Source organism: Monopterus albus, unplaced genomic scaffold, assembly GCF_001952655.1.
Source record: "Monopterus albus unplaced genomic scaffold, M_albus_1.0 scaffold476.1, whole genome shotgun sequence".
In the NCBI taxonomy this organism is placed as follows: domain Eukaryota; kingdom Metazoa; phylum Chordata; class Actinopteri; order Synbranchiformes; family Synbranchidae; genus Monopterus; species Monopterus albus.
In genome coordinates, this window is record NW_018128356.1 from 114,479 (window position 1) to 137,461 (window position 22,983).

The 22,983-nt window shown below is 41.0% G+C and overlaps 1 protein-coding gene across 3 annotated transcripts in view; it reads right to left on the reverse strand.

Moving 5' to 3' along the window:
* Window positions 1-22,983, reverse strand: part of tmc3 (transmembrane channel like 3) — a 99,484-nt gene that overhangs the window by 69,458 nt on the left and 7,043 nt on the right. For all 3 annotated transcript variants that reach the window (XR_002273790.1, XM_020587722.1, XM_020587723.1), the window contains exon 2: window positions 16,474-16,620. Coding sequence is in view for 2 of the 3 variants with exons in the window: in XM_020587722.1 (XP_020443378.1) it covers window positions 16,474-16,620 (147 nt within the window). In the remaining variant the exon portion in view is untranslated. The remainder of the gene's footprint in view (window positions 1-16,473; window positions 16,621-22,983) is intronic.

Sequence of the window (22,983 nt, forward strand, 5' to 3'; positions counted from 1 at the left end):
GGGCAGGCACAGTGAGCTGGGTCAGTTTGGAGTGGAGGATGTCCAGGATGATGGTGTTGAATGCTGAGCTGAAGTCCACAAAGAGGGCCCGTGCATAGGTCCCTGGGGAGTCGAGGTGTTGCAGGATGTAATGCAGTGCCATGCTTACTGCATCGTCCACTGACCTGTTTGCCCGGTAGGCAAACTGCCTACCAGGCAACCTACGATGTCCTTCAGGTGGGCCAACACCAGTCTTTCAAAGCACTTCATAACTACAGATGTCAGGGCGACAGGTCTGTAGTCATTCAGTCCACTGATGGAGGGTTTCTTGGGGACTGGAATGATGGTGGAGCATTTGAAGCAGGAGGGAAATTCACACAGCTCCAAACCAACTACTATTTTAAAACAAATCTAAAATGATCATACTGATTAAAATTATTATGGTTGAGCTAAGCTCTTGATCTGAACAACAGAGATTTTTCTCACGTAATCTGGCTCAGATGGCTCTGGGTAGGGCGGTGGCAGATTGGGCCATTGTTTGTTCCTCTTTTTCCTTTTTGCCATGATTCAAGCTTTCACAAGGGGAAAATAATTTGTAAACAAAAATATCAAAGCTCATCCAGTTCAATCTTTAAAACTCTCAGAGAAATAGGACAAATTCAGTTAAACAATGTTTTTCTTGGTCAAATCTTTTGTAACTCGGGAAAACATAAAAGACATGAAAATGTCTATAAACAGTTTCCTTTTTGTCCATATCTTCATAAAGACATGAAAATATCTAAAACTGTGTTCTTTCCAAGCCATCCTTTCCCCACCAGGCCAGGTGGATTGTGGCTTTTTGTTAAAATTCTTCATTTTGTTAGGTAATTTCTTACTCAGGTAGATATTGATTAGATACTTGTTGTATAGGAATGTTTAGTGTAGCCAGGATGTCTAGCTCAGGCTGTTAAATGCTCAGTTCATTGTCAGGAGTTCTGCAGGCTGCATCTAGGCCAAGGTCAACTAGATTGAAGAGTCTGCAGGCAGGATGAATATTGCTAGTAGCATGATATGTTCAGCCGTAATCTTAATCATAATATCTTCCGAGGCTTAATGTCCGGACATGTCCCTGAACGTCCTGTATGTTTTTAGATACACACCACATGATCAACACTCACACACACATTGATTCTCTCCATGTTTTGACTACTGCTACGGCCAGCTGTGAAGCTGGCATATCAGGTGACGTCACGGTTGACGTTCCTGTGTAGCATGGGCTAGCCCAACCAAGGGATAAAATTGTATAGGCATGAGGGTTCAGGGTCTTTTATCCTCCATGCTGCCTGCGCGCAGGTTTGGGGGTGGAAGATGCCTGGATGTGTAATGTTAATTTTACCTGTGATCCTTTGAATAAACCAGCACAGTTATTTTTTATATATCCAAGTGGTCCACCTCGTCTCTCTGAGTTCCTGGTTAGAAGAACTGGGTAATATCTTACAGTGCAGAAGGTCTTTTTGGGCACACACACAGAAACTGATATAAGATGTCACAGTGTCTGTGAGTTCATCCAGGTCTGTAGCTGCAGTCTCAAATACATTCCAGTCTGTGCAGTCAAAGCAGGCCTGTAGCTCTGACTTAGTGAAGAGCTGGACTGAGGAGGCTGTTTTGACCACAGGCTTTGCAGCTTTAAGTTTCTGCCTGTAGGTTGGAATAAGATGGACTAAATGGCAATTTTTATTATAGCACCCTTTAAGTTTATTAACTGATGCTTCAAATCATGGTATGCAGTTATTTGTGTGCTTGACATTAGACAGTTGACTGTATCAGCATGTTTGTAGTGATAAGCATGCCTTTGTGTGAATGCTGAACCAGATAACGTATTCTGTTTTAACCAGTATTCTGTTTCCTTTATCTGTTTGAGCATCTGTCTTCTTTGTTGTATGCTGAGTATAAGAAGGGCTGTCACACTCTGTTCATTGAGCTTCCCTGTAACAGACTGTATCAGAGAAACCTCCTTCCTGCAGGAAATAAATATATAATAACTTTCAGAACTGATGTTAAGTATTTATTTTACACTCACTGAGCTTTAATAATCAGAACAGGTTCTTGAATGTTTCACTTAAATGCGTGATATTTCCATATTATCATATCATCAACATTTTGTATGAATTGACTTGTGACTTATAAGAGGGACTCGACTTGCTTGATTCTCACCACAGTAACTTGAGACTTGCACACATGTGACTTACTCCCACCTCTGCTATATACTATGGCTGTAACACTTTTAAATCATGGTGAAAACCAGTACTATTAATGTGATTTTTTTAAAATATCACAGTGTTATTAGGTCCTATTAAAATGCATTTTCTAAAGTGATTCTGTAGCTTTAAAGTCTATAAGATAGTGAAACCATCTTATCCTGTCATAGCACTTGGGACCATTCAGAGGGCTATGAACCATGTATTAATCAGTGATGACACCCAGTGTGCACTTTATACATTCATCCATGGAAAACAATCTTTTACAGGTCTAGGAAACACATGGTTTTATTTTGTGATATCATGTTATTAATTAAGGTTAGGCCTGAGGTTCAAATTCAAAATAATTCAAACAAAAAATTGTCAGAAAATGTAGGTAAAAATCACTGGTTTGTGATGTGAAATACGAGCTGTTATTGCAGCAGGAGTAATCACACACATTCAGCCTGAGATTAAAGTGGGTGTAAAAATGCAGACTTGCATCCCATCCCTGATGGTGGCAATAAAATCTGTGTGATAACAACAAACTGCCCATATAAAACCTGTTATCCATGGCACACAGTCAGCATATCTTAGAAGCTCTGCATCTACTGTGGCCAATGCTGGCTCAGCCTGAGCTCTGTCTACTATTCTAACTACATTTAGTCAAATGTTAGAACACTACTTTCATAGTTTTGTGTCTAATGACAACATTTTAAGATGAGGTTCTATAGATATGTGGCCTTGCATGGTTCATTTCACATTTTGGACAGCTGGCAGAATGCTAGTAGGTTTAGTCTGTGCAGATTCTCAGTCATACAGGTCATAGTAAGCTGAAAAAATCAACTGGACTAGATTTCTAGTAGCTTTAGCTTTCCACAAATCTAATTATGGTAAATTGTAACAGGGTAAAATATGGAAAAAGATCATGTAGGCCATGCAAAAGAAATTTTTTAAAATGTAGATTAAAACTAGCTGTGTAATGTTTAAATGTTTGCCTTCTGCCTTATCAATGCTCCTGCTCCGGTAACAGCAGTAGTAGAAATAGTAGTTAGCAGTTAATAGAGTAAGAGTAAAACAGTCTATATAACCAATTTTTCCACAGGCCCACAAGTTGCAAATGGAGTTGGGATGCAGTCTCTATAACCAACTTTGTATCTTAAAAATGACAATTTTTCAAAAGATCTGAGAGAAATGCATTTTTTTATGGACATAATGAGGAATATTTTTTATGAATATATTTTCTAAACATTCACTTGCAGCATATAGTTGGCTGCATAAATTTGAATTCCTTGTCCCACCTGGAGCATCCTAACACTTATGTCAGGATGCTATTTGTTGACTTCAGTTCGGCATTTAATACTGTGATCCCAGAAAAACTGGCACTGAAACTGCACAACCTGGGAATGCCTGCAATGATGTCATTGGATTAAAGACTCTCTCACTAACAGGCCTCAAGTGGTGAGAATTGGAAGCTGCACATCATCCACACTGGTCCTGAACACAGGCACACCACAGGGCCGTATGCTCAGCCCAGTTCTGTTCACTCTGTTTACCCATGACTGCTATGCCATTCACTCCACAAATACAGTCGTGAGGTTCACAGATGACACCACTGTAGTGGGTCTCATCTCAGACAATGATGAGACTCACTACAGAAAGGAGATCCATCACCTGACAAGGTGGTGTTCAGATAACAATCTTGTCCTGAACACCAACAAGACTAAGGAAGTCATTGTGGATTATAGGAGGCCCAGGAAGACAAAACATGCTCCTCTTCTCATACACAGGGAGGTGGTGGACCAAGTGGATATTGTCAAGTTCCTGGGCATCCACATCACATCTGACCTGACCTGGTCTCTGAACACATCCTACCTGGTGAAGAAAGCCCAGTAAAGGCTTTTCTTCCTCAGGCAGCTGGTCTCTTCTCTCAGCTGCTTGCAAACTTCTACAGAGTGACAGTAGAGAGCATCCTCTGTCTCAGTGCAACAGTGTGGTATGGGAGCTGCACTGCACACGACAGAAAAGACTTGACCTGGGTGCTGAGAACAGCTCAGGGCATTGTAGGGAGTCCTCTTCTGGATCTGGAATCACTATTAACTGACTGGATCCAGAGGAGGGTCAGAGGGATTGCTGCAAACCCTACCCACACAGTCTGTTTGTGCTTCTTCCCTTCCCCAAGTTGCCCTTGATGGTTAGAGCTATTGGTGTGAGCTGGTGCTGCAGAGATAGTATGCTGAAGTAAAATGTTCTCATTAATTTGAATGGGGGGATATTTTCAAAATAAAGCAAAATATTTCAGAAGTATGAAGTGTATAAAAATTTTCCCATTCATTTGGATGGGGCAAGATTTTGAAAATAATGCGGAATATTTATAATGTATGAAGTTTAGAAAAAGTCTGAATAGAAGCATGAATGTCCTTGAAGAGCTGAACATTTTGATAGCTGAAATTATGCTGAAATAGAATTTTCCCCATTCATTTGAATGGAGCAAGGTTTTCAAACTAAAGCTAAATATTTTAAAAGTATGAACTTTAGAAAACTTCTGAAGAGAAGCATGGATGTCCTTGAAGACCTGAACATTTTGAAAGCTGAAATTATGCTGAAGTAGAATTTTTCCATTCTTTTGAATGGGGCAAGATTTTCAAGATAAAGCTAAATTTTTAAAAGAATGAAGTTTAGAAAAGTTCTGAATAGAAGCATGAATGTCCTTGAAGACCTGAACATTTTGATAGCTGAAATAGCTGAAAGTATGCTGAAGTAGAATTTTCCCATTCATTTGAATGGGGAAATATGTTCAAAATAAAACTAATTATTTTAAAAGTATGAAGTTTAGAAAACTTCTGAAGAGAAGCATGAATGTCCCTGAGGAGCTGAATATTTTGATAGCTGAAATTATGCTGAATGTAGAATTTTCTCATTCATTTGAATGGAGCAAGATTTTCAAAATAAATCTAAATAGTTTAAAAGTAGGAAGTTTAGAAAACTTCTGAAGAAAAGCATGAATGTCCTTGAAGAGCTGAACATTTTGATAGCTGAAATAGCTGAAAGTATACAGAAGTAAAATTTTCCCCATTCATTTGAATGGGGCAAGATTTTCAAAATAAAACTAAATATTTTAAAAGTAGGAAGTTTAGACAACTTTTGAAGAGAAGCACGAATGTCCTTGAAGAGCTGAACATTTTGATAGCTGAAATAGCTGAAGGTATACAAAAGTAAAAATTTCCCCATTCATTTGAATGGGGCAAGATTTTCAAAATAAAGCTTAATATTTCAAAAGTATGACATTTACAAAAATTTTGAATAAAAGCATGAATGTCCTTGAAGAGCTGAACATTTTGATAGCTGAAATTATGCTGAAAGTATGCTGAAGTAGAATTTTCCCATTCATTTGAATGGGGAAATATGTTCAAAATAAAACTAATTATTTTAAAAGTATGAAGTTTAGAAAACTTCTGAAGAGAAGCATGAATGTCCCTGAGGAGCTGAATATTTTGATAGCTGAAATTATGCTGAATGTAGAATTTTCTCATTCATTTGAATGGAGCAAGATTTTCAAAATAAATCTAAATAGTTTAAAAGTAGGAAGTTTAGAAAACTTCTGAAGAAAAGCATGAATGTCCTTGAAGAGCTGAACATTTTGATAGCTGAAATAGCTGAAAGTATACAGAAGTAAAATTTTCCCCATTCATTTGAATGGGGCAAGATTTTCAAAATAAAACTAAATATTTTAAAAGTAGGAAGTTTAGACAACTTTTGAAGAGAAGCACGAATGTCCTTGAAGAGCTGAACATTTTGATAGCTGAAATAGCTGAAGGTATACAAAAGTAAAAATTTCCCCATTCATTTGAATGGGGCAAGATTTTCAAAATAAAGCTTAATATTTCAAAAGTATGACATTTACAAAAATTTTGAATAAAAGCATGAATGTCCTTGAAGAGCTGAACATTTTGATAGCTGAAATTATGCTGAAAGTATGCTGAAGTAGAATTTTCCCATTCATTTGAATGGGGAAATATGTTCAAAATAAAACTAATTATTTTAAAAGTATGAAGTTTAGAAAACTTCTGAAGAGAAGCATGAATGTCCCTGAGGAGCTGAATATTTTGATAGCTGAAATTATGCTGAATGTAGAATTTTCTCATTCATTTGAATGGAGCAAGATTTTCAAAATAAATCTAAATGATATGAGATATAAAACATAACGCATTGTCTGTTAACAGACAATTTGTTAACGGTTCATTTGTATTTGTAAATCTGACTGTAAAAGAGTCAGTGCCTCACCAGCTGTCAACCTCACCGCACGTTGGCATGCATCTCACTCTTCTGACAGGCCGATGCCTGTGTCCAAGCACCCAGAAAAGGGGCTCACTCCCTCGTTGGCATGCATCTTCCTCTTCACAGGCTAGTGCCTGCGGGGGAGCACCCCCAGAGGGGTGCCCTCTCCCTGGACTGCCTCTCCGCAGTCCTCGGTCTTCTGGAAGTCAGATGGTCAACCAGACAGAGCCTCCGGCCGCAGCCGTGAAAGGAATCTCTGTTCCTCTTTTTGCCTCGGTTTTTATAGGATTCTTGGTCAGTCGTCCTCGTTCTTGTCCTCTCATCCAACCAGATGCCACAGTTTGCAGTTGATACCTTATTTGGCGTGCAAAATCATATTGTTCTGAAGTATTGCATATTTTTTTTACTGTCAGTCCAAGCCTACAGCCCGTAACCGGCCTCTGCCCCACTGTGATCCAGCCTTGGATTCTACTTCCTCTTTTCTAGAAACTAAAACCATCTGAATACAAAAATACAAGAAACTCATCTAACTGAAATATCATAATTCCATCCTTGCTTTTTAACAGAACACTCACAATTACACACTGATTTCACACAAAACTATCAATGCCTTAAAGTCAAAACACAGATCTATATATTTTGAATACATTACTTGACTAAACATTGATCATCTTTGATCAGATATTGATCAAACAATTATCAGTCAAATCTTTACTTTTGTGCTTAGAATCATCATTTTACTTCTTCACTATGTTGTGTGTCTCTTCTCTGTGTCACATACACACTCCTGCAGTTCCTCATTTCAGGGATGTGTGTCTACTTCCACTGGTGTGATTCTGTACTTTTCACTCTGTTAGATGTAAAATCACTTTTCCCCATCCTTTTAATACAATTATTTCACATTTTATTCTTACACATTTACTAATGATTATTTCAAACAAAACACATAAATCATCTTATGATCATCTTTAATTATTAAAAGCTTAACTTTTCTAAGCATTCTGCCACAGCATTTTAATAATAATTCCTTTGTCCTCTTCAAACTCCCCTGGAACTTCCTCTTTCTCCTCTGCCTTCTCTGTATCTCGGTGCTCTTTGAGGCCCGTTTTTACAGCCTTGCTGACAACATCACACATAGCATGCAGCTAAATGAAAAAGTAACGCTTTTATACAAAATCATTTTGAAATTTTTATTAAAAATGTTTTTTGAGTGACGGGGTGGACATGTTATGTTTGACAGAGAAGGTTTTAAAAGAAAAATGTACCAAAAAATGTTTGGAAAGATTATTCAGTCTCACCAGCATTTGAATTTGTCTTCTTCAAACCCTTAATTCAAGTAATTTCCTCTTAGTAGTGTTACTTAGTAGAACAAAACAGTATTTTAGTGCAGAAACACATTGGTGTGATGGGGTGAAACACGACACTTATGGACACATCAATCATACTATTTTAACAAAATATGCTTCTTACACGTTTATTATCACATTTACCACAAGGACAGAAGCATATATGTTCCTAAAAACAAAAAGGTTTGAGATTGATACAATATTCACTGAGTGTTATTACACATGAATGTGAGACATGGTCAGAGTGGACATGACAAAATGACTACAGTTTAATAAACAAGGTAAAAAATATGAAAATTGTAACTTTTTATTTAATTTTATTTGACTTCATGCCAATAAGTACAATTGAATTAATGTCCTTCAAGGGCCGGGACCAGGTTACAGTACTAAAGTTTGTGTGAATTAATGTTATCTGAGAGCTACCTAAGTCAAGTTGTGAGAAACAGCTGGTGTACTCACAGGGAAGTCGTGTCCCCACGAAATGGAGTACAAAGAGTGTGGAAGTCCCTGTGCTGATACCTGCTCCAACCCAGAGGCCAGCCACACCTGTGACAACCACTGTATTGATGGATGCGCCTGTCCTGCAGGTACAGCAGAGCGATACACACATACGTACATGAACATAACTGCAGATACATAATATATTTCTATACAGTATTACTTTGCTTTCAGGCATGGTGCTGGATGATTTTCATGGTAAAGGTTGTGTTCCACTGAGTGAGTGTTCCTGCAACTACAACAACAAGATCTATAGACCTGGGGAGTCCTACTCCAATAACTGCAGAAAATGGTATGATACACAGAATGTCAGTCTGCGCACATTACAGTTGTTTTGGTACATTTCTCCAATCACTTTGTACTAATAGTACCACACCGTGGATTACCTGCAAAAGCTTGTCACTTGCTCAAAATTCTTGGTTTATTTGTCAAAAGTAACTCATGTGTCAGTGCCATCAGAATGAAAAGCCCTTTTGTAATTTTTATGAACAACATAGTCACAATGCTTAGTCGTATGTAACTATGTACTCTTAAGTATTTTCTTATGTAAACTATGGTTAATGGATGATAATGTGGGAGACTGACTGCAAAAGACTGGACAGATTCACATTTACACCTCTACTGTGTTTACTGTCACTGTGATACAGAAAAGAAAGTCATTTACTCTTCTTCTGCTTCTCTCCAGCAGTTGATGCTGTTTATTTCCTTGTTCTTCTGTTGCAACCCTGTGTTGTCCACACTCTATACTGTATGTGCGTGCCAGTTGAAGGTTCATGAGATGCACCTTTGAGCTAGTTTAGAGAACTAGTTTACCTAATACTTCACAAATTCCCCTTCATGAGGGAAATCAAGATTAATTTGAGAGTGGTTCCTCAGTTCAGGACACATTTGCATGAATGTATGAAAACATTTGCAATTTGTTCAAAAATGTGAGAAATTGCATTTATGATGTACACAAGTGACTAGATGACGTGAAGGCTGAACAAGTATATTTGAAAATTCCATTTCTCATTTGAGAGAAAAACTGTAAAGGAACACTCCACATTATATAAATGTGTTTTGTTTTGAAAAATCTAATTCATATGAAGAAACCCGTTTTTGTTTTGTCAGCGTGTGCCCAGTACAGAGACACAGTAGATCCCACAATCTGTTCAGCCTGGTTTATAAAACAGTTTTGGAGATGTTGCAAATGAATTGTTCACTGGCAATTAAGTTTAGACTGTGTGTGCTGACAGTGTGTGTGACAGCGGCCAGTGGAAGTGTACGGAGGAGAACTGTCCAGGAACCTGCTCCGTGGAGGGAGGAGCTCATGTCAACACCTTTGATGGAAAGGTCTACACCTTTCATGGAGACTGCTCCTATGTTCTGGCTAAGGTAGTAGACTGCTGTGATAAAACACACACACACACACACACACACACACACACACCTCTGCTGAGGTAACAAATGCACAACACTGCAAAACAAAACCCAGACCTCAATCTCAAAATGAACACTGTTAATGATAAAATGTTTTATTAGTAAAAACAAAAGAATAGAAGTTGTCTCTTCACCAAATGAAACAAATGAAAGAAAAGGGCAAAAGAATGAGAAAAATGGCAGCATGTGCAAACTAACTGACAACCTTTAATAACAACTAATTCAACAAAATGGAAGGAAAAAGGAAATAGAGGAATAAAGGAGGAAAATATATATGAACTAGACTAGAGAAATGCATTTCCTGTTGAAAATGCATATGGATGCTGTGCTGAAGGATTGCCCTGAAAATGCTGACAATTTTGACACCTGAAAGGCATATCTACCTGAAAGTATGCTGAAGTACAATTTCCCATTAATTTGAAAGGGGGGAAGTTTTCAAAATAAAGCAAAATATTTCAGACCTGTGAAGTGTATAAAAATTCTGAGTCGAAGCATGAATGTCCTGAAGAAGCCAAACATTTTGATACCTGAAATACCTGAAAGTATGCTGAAGTACAATTTGCACATTATTTTGAATGGGAGAAAATTTTCAAAATAAAGCTAAATATTTCAGAAGTGTGAACTGTAGAACAATTCTGAGTCAAAGCATGAATGTCCTGGGAGAGCTGAACATTTTGATACCTGAAATACCTGAAAGTATGCTGAAGTACAATTTGCACATTATTTTGAATGGGAGAAAATTTTCAAAATAAAGCTAAATATTTCAGAAGTGTGAACTGTAGAACAATTCTGAGTCAAAGCATGAATGTCCTGGGAGAGCTGAACATTTTGATACCTGAAATACCTGAAAGTATGCTTAAGTAGAATTTCCCCATTCATTTGAAAGGGGCAAACCTTTATTTGTATAGCACTTTACAGCTCATAAAAGGGCACAAAGTGCTTCACATACATATCCCAAACCAATGAATGCCTACACAGAATTTATATAAAACCTAAAAGCAAATAAAACAAACTAAAACAGTAAACGATATGAAACAATTTAAGTAGAATTTTTCCATTCATATGAATGGGGCAAAATTTTCAAAATAAAGCTAAATATTTTAAAAGTATGAAGTTTAGAAACATTCTGAATAGAAACATGAATGTCCTTGAGGAGCTGAACATTTTGATACCTGAAAATATTCTGGAGTTGAATTTCCCCATTCATTTGAATGGGGCAAATTTTTCAGAATAAATGCTAAATATTTTAAAAAGTATGAAAGTTGTAAAAAAAATTTCAATACAGGCCATAATATCCTGAAAAAAATGAACATTTTGATACCAGAATGGCTTTTCTAGCTGAACGTATACTGAACTTATTAAGATGTGAACATTTTTCTCGTGGTCGCCCCAAAGTAGGTAAGACAGTAGGTCTTTGTGTGTGAGAGTGAGTGAGAGAGTGAATGAGTGAGAGAGAGTAGTCTTACATCCTGAGGACTACTATGGTGTGGCTATTGAAAAGAAACATTGTGAGAATCGCTCTGAAAATGTCTGAAATCAAGTGCTGAAACATAAGAATGATGAGAAGAAATGGCTGAAGTACTTTGTTGAAATAGCTGAAGGATGAGAAGAACAGAATGATTAACTAAGATTGGACCCAAAATGGACAATGAAACAGCTGGATGGAACAGTTATCGCAGAGCATGGAGTGCAGCTGGCACATACAAGTGTACACAGAAAGAGCACACAACCTGAAACAGAGGAGTGGTACAATCCACAAGGTTCAGTGAATGACAACATCAACAGCTGTAGTTTCACTGAAGCACATTTTTGAATGTGGCATGGCTTACATAGCTATCAGCAGAGTGACCTCCCTTAGTGGACTGCACCTACTGGACATACAGTAGATGAGACATGATCGTATTTGAATCCAGAGATCACAATCTGCCCTGGAGACCATGAGACAAGCCAACATGGATGACATGATGCTGCTTCTTCAGATCAGACAAACACTGAGCAGATCATACACTCACATACCATCATTCCCCATACTCTGTTTGACCAATCAGCCGCAGTAACAATAACCACATGTAGTCACATGACCACAGCGGGGACATAGTGGGAAAAAATCTTCAGCCATGGTAAACAGGGACTGAAAACATAAAAATGGCAGCAGCATCTCTCTCCAATACTACAAAAGAAGAGGGTGAACACCCCTGGCCACATATACAAAGCATGATTCATCTTACACACAGTGCAAAAGAACAGCTTCATAATGTGGCGTCTTCTCTGTCTGCCAAAACACATTTCAACATATAAAAATTTAATGTCTAACCTGAGAAAACATGTCATGGTAAGTTTAGCTTTTTCATTTAATGTGTTAGTGTTAGCATAAATAATTGGCAAATAAGTTAATATAAGTTTCTTAAATTTGTTCTGTTGGATAAGTAGTTACAGAAATGTGGCGACCACAATAGTCACAGATTCCCTCACTGGCTCTCGGCGGGTAACACAGACAACATTTGACAAACTTGTGCTAACCTCTGTATGTGAAGCCAACCAACCATTTTCTGTTGTGAAGACAACATCCTTCAAAACTATAATGGAAACCATGCAACCTCAGTGTACAGTAATGACAAGGAAAAGGTTATGCACAAAAATACAGGTCAAAATTATTCAGACATGTTGAGACTTTTAAAACCTCCAACAAAACAAATCCTGCTGTTTAACACAGGCGACCCATCAGGATAACATTTCACATGTGATGCAGCAGGTTACTTCAGGTGGAATCTAATGTAGTAATTATTTTAAATGCTTTGTCATTTAAAGGCAAAACACAGCTTTTATATTGCGCAGACGTGAAAACTTCAGAAACAGCAAGAATTCTGGCTCTCAAAGACCTGTTACTGTGCCTTGAAAAAGTCCACCTCTACTCCACTCATTAATCTAAATTAGTAGTACCTGTCTGAGATCTTTAAAATCACCTGTCCACCCCACAGTCAGTCAGACGCCAACTACTACCATGGGCAAGACCAAAGAGCTGTCAAAAGACACCAGAGACAAAATTGTGGACCTCCACAAGGCTGGAAAGGGCTACTGGGCAATTGTCAAGCAGCTTGGTGAAAATAGATCAACTGTTGGAGCAATTGTTAGAAAATGGAAGAGGCTAAAGACAACTGTAAGTCTCCCTTGGACTGGGGCGCCCATGCAAGATCTCACCTCGTGGGGTATCACTGATGATAAGAAAGGTGAGGAATCAGCCCAGAACTACAAGGAAGGAGCTGGTCAATGACATGAAGAGAGCTGGGACCACAGTTTCAAAGGTCACTGTCGGTAGAACACTACGCCGTCATGGTTTCAAATCATGCATTGCACGGAAGGTTCCCCTCCTCAAGTCATCACATGTCCAGGCCCATCTGAAGTTTGCCAAAGACCATCTGGATGATCCAGAGGAGGCATGGGAGAAAGTCATGTGGTCAGATGAGACCAAAGTAGAACTTTTTGGTCTAAACTTCACTCATCGTGTTTGGAGGTTTTCTGTGAAGGGGACAGGACGTCTGCACTGTATTAAGGAGAGGATGAGTGGGGCCATTTATTGTGAGATTTTGAGCAACAACCTCCTTCCGTCAGTCAGAGCATTGAAGATGGGTCGTGGCCGGGTCTTCCAACATGACGACCCGAAGCACACAGCCAGGATAACCAAGGAGTGGCTCTGTAAGAAGCATATTAAGGTTCTGGAGTGGCCTAGCCAGTCTCCAGACCTCAATCCAATAGAACATCATTGGAGGGAGCTTAAACTCCGTGTTACTCAGCGACAGCCCCGAAACCTGACAGATCTAGAGGAGATCTGTGTGGAGGAGTGGGCCAAAATCCCTGTTGCAGTGTGTGCAAACCTGGTCAAGAACTACAGGAAACGTTTGACCTCTGTAATTGCAAACAAAGGTTTCTGTACCAAATATTAACACTGATTTTCTCAGGTGTTCAAATACTTATGTTCAGCAGTGCTAGACAAATAAATTCTTTAAAAATCATACGTGATTTTCTGAAAAAAATTTTTTAAATTCTGTCAGTGGGAATGCACCTACAATGTGAATTTCAGACCCCTCCATGATTTCTAAGTGGGAGAACTTGCAAAATCGCAGGGTGTTCAAATACTTCTGTTCCTCCCTGGTAGGTGTTGGATTTTACCCAAATTCTTTTATTGAAAGCATGAGAAGTGAAGAGAGGAGAGGTCTTTAAAATCAACAGGAAGTTTACTGGAAGTCTGAGCACAGGTAGGTCTTACAGCGCTGGGATCAGAGAGACAGAGCTCCCAGACGAATTCCATTCTCTGAACCCCGAATTAAGTTTTTACAATACATTTTATCTTCTTGGGCTGCTCCACCCTGGGCAGGGGTGCAACCTTCAATAGTTCGTGATTATATTGGTCATTTGGTGTGAGTAGGTCAACCCCTGCCTGCGCTTGCTTGCTGATATGTGATCTAGACCAGGTGTGTTTGTGTGTCTCCAGCACCCTGAGCTTGATCTAGGTGCGCTGATCAATGGGTGGCCTGAGTTGCAGGCCCCCTGTGTGTGTGATGCTAATAAGTATGTTAAACTAGCCAGGTGGTCATCTCAGGTTGTAGCCCTCGGCCTCTGCAGGACACCCCAAAACAAAGCAGAACTTGGGATATGCTAAGTGGGTCGAGGTGTGAGTGTAAAACATGCCAACAGGTCTTTGCTAAAATGTAAATAGGCTGTCTGGTCACAAGGAGATGCAGACATCCTATCTCTACACAGAAGTTACAGCATTCAAAGTAAGCAGATTCTACTTCATTACAGTTTTAAGATACTGTATATAAGCAAGGGAAATAAATGTATTAAAAATAATCAAAGCTCAGTAGTTCTGGACAATCATCAATGCAGCTGTAATATGTATAAACAAGGAAAATAAAGTTATGAAAAGTAACTAAAGGTATGAGAAGTTACTAAAGCTTATACAGTAACTAGAATCTTACATAGGCTAGTGGTTAAGGCACAGCGCTCTCGCCACTTCGCCCTGGGTTAGGGTCAGGGTTGCGTCAGGAAGGGCATCCAGCGTAAAACACGTATAGTGGTTAAAAAGGTTCATCAGTTGCATTACTGCAGAAGCTGCACTGATCCTCCTGTCAATCTCCCGTTCCATCCTTCCCTCACTTGTGAACAAGACCCCAAGATACTTGAACTCCTCCAGTTGAGGCAGGAGCTCTCCACCAACCTGAAGGGAACAAGCCACCCTTTTCTGACTGAGAACCATGGCCTCGAACTTGGAGGTGCTGATTCTCATCCCAGCCGCTTCACACTTGGCTGCAAACCACCCCAGTGCACGCTGGAGGTCCTGGTTTGATGGGGCCCACAGGACGTCATCTGCAAAAAGCAGAGACGGGGTCCTGTGGTCCCCAAACCGGACTCCCTCTGGCCCCTGGCTGCACCTAGAAATTTTGTCCATAAAAATAATGAATACAACTGGTGACAAAGGGCAGCCCTGCCGGAGTCCAACATGCACCGGGAACAAGTGTGACTTACCGCTGGCAATGTGAACCAAGCTCCTGCTCGGGTTGTTCAGGGACTGGACAGCCCTTAGCAAAGGGCCCCGGACCCCGCACTCCCGAAGCACCCCCCACAGGGCATCGCGAGGGACATGGTCAAATGTGTTCTCCAAATCCACAAAACAAATGTGGACTGGTTGGGCAAACTCCCATGAACCCTCCACCACCCTGAAGAGGATATAGAGCTGGTCCAGTGTTCCGTGGCCAGGACAAAAACCACATTGTTCCTCCTGAATCTAAGGTTTGACTTTTGGTTGAATTCTCCTCTCCAGTACCCTGGCATAGACTTTCCCGGGGAGGTTGAGGAGTGTGATCCCCCTATATTTGGAACACACCTTCCGGTTCACCTTCTTGAAAAGAGGGACCACCACCCTGGTTTGCCAGTCCAGAGGCACTGTCCCCAATTGCCATTCGACATTGCAGAGGCGTGTCAACCAAGACAGCCCGACAACATCCAGAGACTTAAGGTACTCAGGGCGGATCTCATCCACCCCTGGTGCCTTGCCACCAAGAAGCTTCTCAAGTACCTCAGTGACTTCAGCTTGGGTGATGGACGAGTCTACCTCCAGGGGGCTGTGACCCCCAAACTGGGAGAGTGGCTCCAACAGATCCCAGGAACAACATCTGAGATCTCTGTCCAGAAGAGTGCAGTCCTTGGAACAGCTAAGATACTGGGCAGGATCCTCAAGGTCCCAGGCCTCTGGGAGAGGACCTGAGCTTGAAGGAAGGAATAAAAGACCGCCCCAAAGTGGGGGGCAAGTGTGGGGTTTTTTTATATGTGTATATATATATATTAAAAAATTCCAAAAATTCCCCACTCGCCCCACCACTTCGGGGCAGTCTTTCCTTCCTTTCTGCATGATCATGCAGAAAATCTTGCTAATACATGTAATCCTGTGGAATTTAAAGTAGGAGTCATTAATATCTATGACTACAATTTCTGTGTTCAGAAGGTTTTGTTTATTTTGTGTATTTCACAGTCACTGTATACACTTTTTGAGGGATTGTTGGCTGAGCTGCTGAGATTTTGGTGTATTCATTTAGAACTCAGTGGTATATAGTATTTATACCCAGAAAACGTCCATTAAGAAAAATATCTTTCTCAAAAATGCAGTGTGTGTGTTTAAGAGGTAAGACAGATTAAACTACCATTCCATATATACAGTGGAAAAAATTAAAGCACAGGGGTACTTTAGAACTTTGAGCTTGCGTCTCATAGGCCAGGGTCTGGTCCGAATGTTGGCAATGATCTCCTTTTGGTACTGAATATTCTGGAACATTTCCTCTGGGTCATTGCTGTCCACCCGCTCATCCTCTTTATCTTCATCATCTGAGGACCTGCAAGACAAGACAAGACAAAGGGACAAAGTTCTGCTTTCAGTCTTGATGTACCTGGTGATCAGAAGGCTGACAGATTTTAAACATACCTGACACCTCCACCTGCTCTTTAGCTATGTAAGCACTAGTGGTCTTAATGCTCAACTCTGATCTTTCTATCAGATCTAATCTTTTTTTTCACCATGCAAGACTACATTGCTGAAGAAAAGACATGTTGAAGCTTGTTTAAAGTTTGCTGCACAGCATTTAGACAAGCCTGTGAAATACTGGGAGAATATAGTCTGGTCAGATGAGACCAAAATTGAACCCTTTGGATGCCATAATACACACCATGTTTGGAGGTCAAATGGCACTGCACATCACCCCAACAACACCATACCAACAGTGAAGTTTGGAGGTGGGAACATCATGGTGCGGGGCTGTTTTTCAGCATATGGTATTAGAAAACTTCATATAACTGAAGAAAGGATGAATGGAAAAATGTACCGATACATTCTTGTTAAGAATCTGCTGCCATCTACCAGGATGATGAAGATGAAACAAAAGTGGACATTTCAGCAAGACAATGATCCAAACACACAGCCAAGGAAACTCTCAATTGGTTTCAGAGAAAGAAAATAAAGCTGTTAGAGCATCCCAGCCAATCACCTGACTGGAATCCAATATGAAATCTGTGTAAAGAACTAAAGATCAGAGTTCATAAAAGATAATGGTACTTCTAATAAATGTCAGATGCTAGCAGCATTACAGGTGACGTTGACCAATTTGGAAGCGTGGCTCCTAGATGTAGCTCAGCCCAAGCTAGCCACCTCCTAGCACTTCCCAAGCAGCTGGGATCTCAGCCAGGTGGCTGGGTGACAGTTTGCAAGAGTCGCAACTCAAGACAAATGCCCATGGTGCATCGCCTGCCTGTTCATGTTTCAAATCGATTTTCCCCACTCAGCGGCACACCTGCTGAGAAAACAACTCTGGTAATTGGCGGCTCTATAGTCAGAAATGTGAAGCTAGGGACACCGGCCACAGTCAAATGTATTCCTGGGGCCAGAGTGGGTCACATCGAATCCTTTTTGAAGCTGCTGACTAAGGAAAAGTGTAAATACGGTAAGATTGTTATTCACGTTGGCACCAGTGACTCCCGATTTCACCAGTCAGTGGTCACTAAAATTGATGAGTCAGTGTGTAACTTCGCTAAAACAATGTCGAACTCCATAGTTTTCTCTAGACCCCTACCCAACTGACCACTGATGACATGTCATCATTAAACCACTGGCTGTCTAGGTGGTGTCCAGAAAACAATGTGAGCTTCATAAACAACTGCAAAACATTTTGGGGAAAACCTGGTCTGATTAGCAGAGATTGCATCCATCCCACTTTGGATGGTACGGCTCTCATATTTAGAAATCTGGATGAGTTTATTTTACAACCTAAATTATGACAACCCAGAGCTGAGACCAGGACACAGGGTCACAGTCTTACATGCCTCTCTGCAGCTGCTACCCACCCAAAACTCCCAGTACCCCATAGAGACTGTGTCTGCCCCAACCACCTAAATTATATCAATCAAAAATCAACTGAAGAGGAGTTATTCATAAGAGCCTAACCTAATTAAAATTAAGACTACTCTTATAGAACAAAATAACAGGAAAATTAAATGTGGACTATAAAATATCAGATCTCTCATCTAAATCTCTTTTGTTCATGATTTTATAAGTGAACTGATTTATTGTGTCTCACTGAAACCTGGTTACAGCTGTTGTGAAAAGTTAGACCCAAAGATGCAGATTACCAGGGAGTGAAACAAGAGAAGAGTTTATTGACCTTAAAGAATGAATTAACTGGGTGAAGGAAAAAGAGGACAGAGGCCAAGCAGGTACTGGAAAATACAGGCAAGTGGAGTTGGCTCTGTACAGGACAGGTGGGAAGAGCAATGAAGAGCTGGGGACAGGTTGGGCAGGAACCAGTTGGACTGGGTGGACCTTGGCATGCAGGTTGTGGAAGCAAGACAGCAGGAGTCAGGGGAACCATGGGACCATAGCGTACTGGTGAGTGAGGCCGGATGGCAGACACCATGGCAGTGTACAGGTGAGAGGAGATGGTGAGTTGACTGGAGGAGTGAGATAAGTAGTCAGTGAAGAACCGATGACCATTGGGCAGGTGGGCAGAAGGGGTCACTGCAGACACTACAGGTGACAATCCTTTTCCGAGTTGCAGGTGAGTTGACCGGAGGAGCAAGGAGAGTGGTCAATGAAGAACAGATGACAGTGTGACTAGCAGTCAGGACAATTCACAGTTGTCAGGTTTGCCCGGCTGCACCTTCCTCTCTTCTCTCTTTCTTGCTCTAGTCTGCTTTTCTCTTTGACTCTCTTGATTAACACACCTGTCCTGATTTTCTGACACGCTTCAGCTGCGCCTCCTTTGTCACTCCCTATTTATACTCGGCTTACCTTCACTCCCTTGCTGGTTCTTTCTAGTTGTCAGCCTTCGTTCCATGTCGGATTATATCTTTTGTCTCCCGTTTTTCCACGTCTTGTTTCTCATAGTTCTAGCGTCTCCTGTCACTTCTCCTGGACCTCTCCTTTGGACCTGGACTCCCTCAGCTCCACCTACCTCTTCCACAGGTCGATGCACAGTCTCCTCTCTGCTACTCCACAGTCAACCGGATCACCACCTTGACCAGTTCAGGAGTGTCGCTTTTCCTCGCAGCCCAACCTCATCACTTCATGGACAAAACCCCTTCACAAATGCTGGTCATCACCCGGTGATATTCATTTCAGTCATTCGCTCTTGTTTCTTGTATATTGTGTTGCACCCCTGTTTCACCACTGTAAATAAATCCACCTCTTGCACCGAAGCCAGCCGCCTGGGTCTGTTCTTTACTGCTCGCTCACAATTGTGTCGAGCGATCCTAACAACAGTAGACACTGCAGGTGTGACAATACCTTGTGGGCATTGCAGGTGAGTGATGTGGTGGCAATTTTTATTATAGCACCCTTTAAGTTTATTAACTGATGCTTCAAATCATGGTATGCAGTTATTTGTGTGCTTGACATTAGACAGTTGACTGTATCAGCATGTTTGTAGTGATAAGCATGCCTTTGTGTGAATGCTGAACCAGATAACATGTATTCTGTTTTAACCAGTATTCTGTTTCCTTTATCTGTTTGAGCATCTGTTTTCTGTTGTTGTATGCTGAGTATAAGAAGGGCAGTCACATTCTGTTCATTGAGCTTCCTTGCAACAGACTTGTTTAGTCACTCTGTTCAGAGAACACTCCTTCCTGCAGGAATAAATATGTAATAACTCTCAGAAATGATGTTAAATATTTATTTTACACTCACTGAGCTTTAAAAGATATTTTTTCCACAACAGTGACAAGAGGAGTGAGGTGCGTAGTTGAAGAAGAACAGATGACATTATCGCTTTCAGGCAGGAGAACTCTCAGAAGGCAGCTTGGCTGGTAAGCTTCGCAACAGTAGTTCTGAGTATCAGGTTCGGGTTCAGGAGAGAATAGTCAGGGTTCTCTGGAGAAGTTTCCTCAATGGACTGACAACAGGACTGGGTATGTAACAGTATGAACCAGCATCTGACTGAGTGAAGGGGGGAGTATAAGTACACAGGCAAACAAGAGAATAATGAGGGACAGCTGAAAACAATGGGTGATGATTAAGACTGGGGTGAAGCTGGGGCAAGTGAGATGAGATGGAGCATCTTCTTCTTCTTCTCTCGGTTGTTCCCGTTAGGGGTCGCCACAGCGAATCATCTGTTTCCACCTAACTCTATCCTTGGCATCCTCTACTCTCATACCAATTAACTTCATGTCCTCTTTTAGCACATCCATATATCTCCTCTTTTGCGTACCTCTTGACCTCTTGCCTGGCAGCTCCATCTCCAACATCCTTCTACCAATATAACCACTATCCCTACTCTGCACATGTCCAAACCATCTCAATCTGGCCTCTCGAACCTTGTCCCCAAAACAGCCGACCTGAGCTGTCCTTCTGATGTGCTCATTCCTAATCCTGTCCATCCTGGTCACTCCTAAAAAAAAAACCTCAACATCCTCATCTCTGCTACCTCCATCTCTGCCTCTTGTCTTTTCCTCACTGCTACAGTCTCTAACCCATACAGCATAGCTGGTCTCACTACTGTCTTGTACACCTTTCCTTTGATTCTTGCTGCCACTCTTCTGTCACACAACACTCCTGACACCTTTCTCCACCCACTCCAACCTGCCTGCACTCACCTCTTCACCTCTTTCCTACACTCCCCATCACACTGGACTGTTGACCCCAAATACTTAAACTCCTGCACCTTCTTGACCTCAGCCCCCTGTAACCTCACTGTTCCACTTCCCTCCCTCTCGTTCATACACATGTATTCTGTCTTGCCACAACTGACTTTCATTCCTCTTCTTTCCAGAGCAGACCTCCACCTTTCCAGGTGTTCCTCCACCTGCTCTCTGCTCTCACTACAGATCACAATGTCATCCTCAAACATCATTGTCCATGGAGATTCCTGTCTGACCTCATCTGTCAACCTGTCCATCACCATAGCAAACAAGAAGGGACTCAAAGCCAATCCTTGATGTAGCCCCACCTCCACCTTGAACTCCTCTGTCTGACTTACAGCACATCTCACTACTGTCTACTCTGACATACTTCTCTGCCACTCCAGATGCTCTTCCTGATGCAACCCTCTCTATTTATCCAGGCTTGGGACCGGCACAGAAGTCACTGGCTTGCAACCCCTGTGGCTAGATTAGGTGAGATGAGATGGAGCGTAAAAGTCCAAAAATGAAGGCAAGTGAATGGAAAATGAGAGCAAACCATAATAACTGCAAGAAGAATATGTCAGTCTAAATGAATCCACCCCATCTAGTCACAGTAACCCTTATTCTGAGTTTTTAACTGGATTCTCAGACTTTGTCTGATTTAGTGCTTAGCACAGATAAAATCATTATTCAAGTTCAAGGGTCAAGAATTTTATTGTCAATTCACCATATGTGCGGGACATACAAAAATCGAAATACCATTTCTCTCTCACCTAGTATTGGGTGCCATAACATTTAGGAACTAAAATAAAATAAAGTAGAATAAAAACAGAATAGAATAAGAACTGGATTAACATATTGAGGATAAATCTAAGTGGTACAGCTGTGACTCAAAACCATGTACAGTCAGTGACAGTAGTGCAAACAATAATAGGAGATTGTCAGATGGTTCAGCATCACCGGGGCATTGGTGATGAGGTGCAAATAGCATATGAGGTATACATGGACAGTATTGCAAGTGACCAACAGCAGCAAATATCCCAGCTAAAAAAGTCAGCAGCAGATTTACATATAATATAACAGAAGGTAAAACAGCAGGGGTAGTCTTTCTATATCTTTTTATGGTCTGTGGTGGGTCACAGTCAATGGGCAGAAGGGGGAGATAATGGACAGTGTTCAGCATCCTCACAGCCTTATGGATGAAGCTGTTTGTAAGTCTGGTGGAGTGGGCCTGAAGACTCTGATACCTTCTGCCTGAAGCCAGGAGTCTGAAGTGGGAGTGTGCAGGGTGGGATGTGTCATTAGCAATGCTGAACTCTCAACTACAGCACCATCGATGGTCAGTGGTGGATGCTTTAGAGGTTTTCTCCTGAAGTCTACAATGATCTCTTTAGTCTTCCCCACATTGAGGAAGAGGTTGTTGTTACACCACTGTTCCAGTTTGCACACCTCACTCCTGTAGTTGGCCTCATCATTGTTGGTAATGAGGCCAACTACAGTCAAGCCATCTGCAAACTTGACAATGTGGTTGGTGCTCAACTCAACTCAACTCAACTCAACTTTAGTTATAAAGCACTTTAACACAGCTGAGGCCAACAAAGTGCTTAACATAAGATACAATACAAAACATCTAAAAAGGTGACAACTACATTATTAAAATACCAATAAAATAACATAAAAGAACCAACATAGCAAAATAATAAAATACTATCAACCAAAACACAGCCCAAACAGAATCTCATCGCATGTCAAACGCCAAGGCATACAAGTGAGTCTTCAAGTAAGTTTTAAAAATAGCCAACGAGGGGGCCTGCCTGATGTAAAGGGGCAGCACATTCCATAGCTTAGGAGCCACAATGGAAAATGCTCTGTCCCCTCTGAGTTTACGCCTGGCCCTCGGTACCTCCAGCAAGAGCTAGTCAGCTGATCTGAGGCACCGGGAGGGACTATAAGGAAATAAAAGCTCAGCAAGATACAATGGAGCAAGACCATTCAAAGACTTAAAAACAAATAAAAGAATCTTAAAATGAATCCTGAAAGACACTGGAAGCCAATGAAGGGATGCCAAAATAGGAGTTATATGCTCCCTTTTA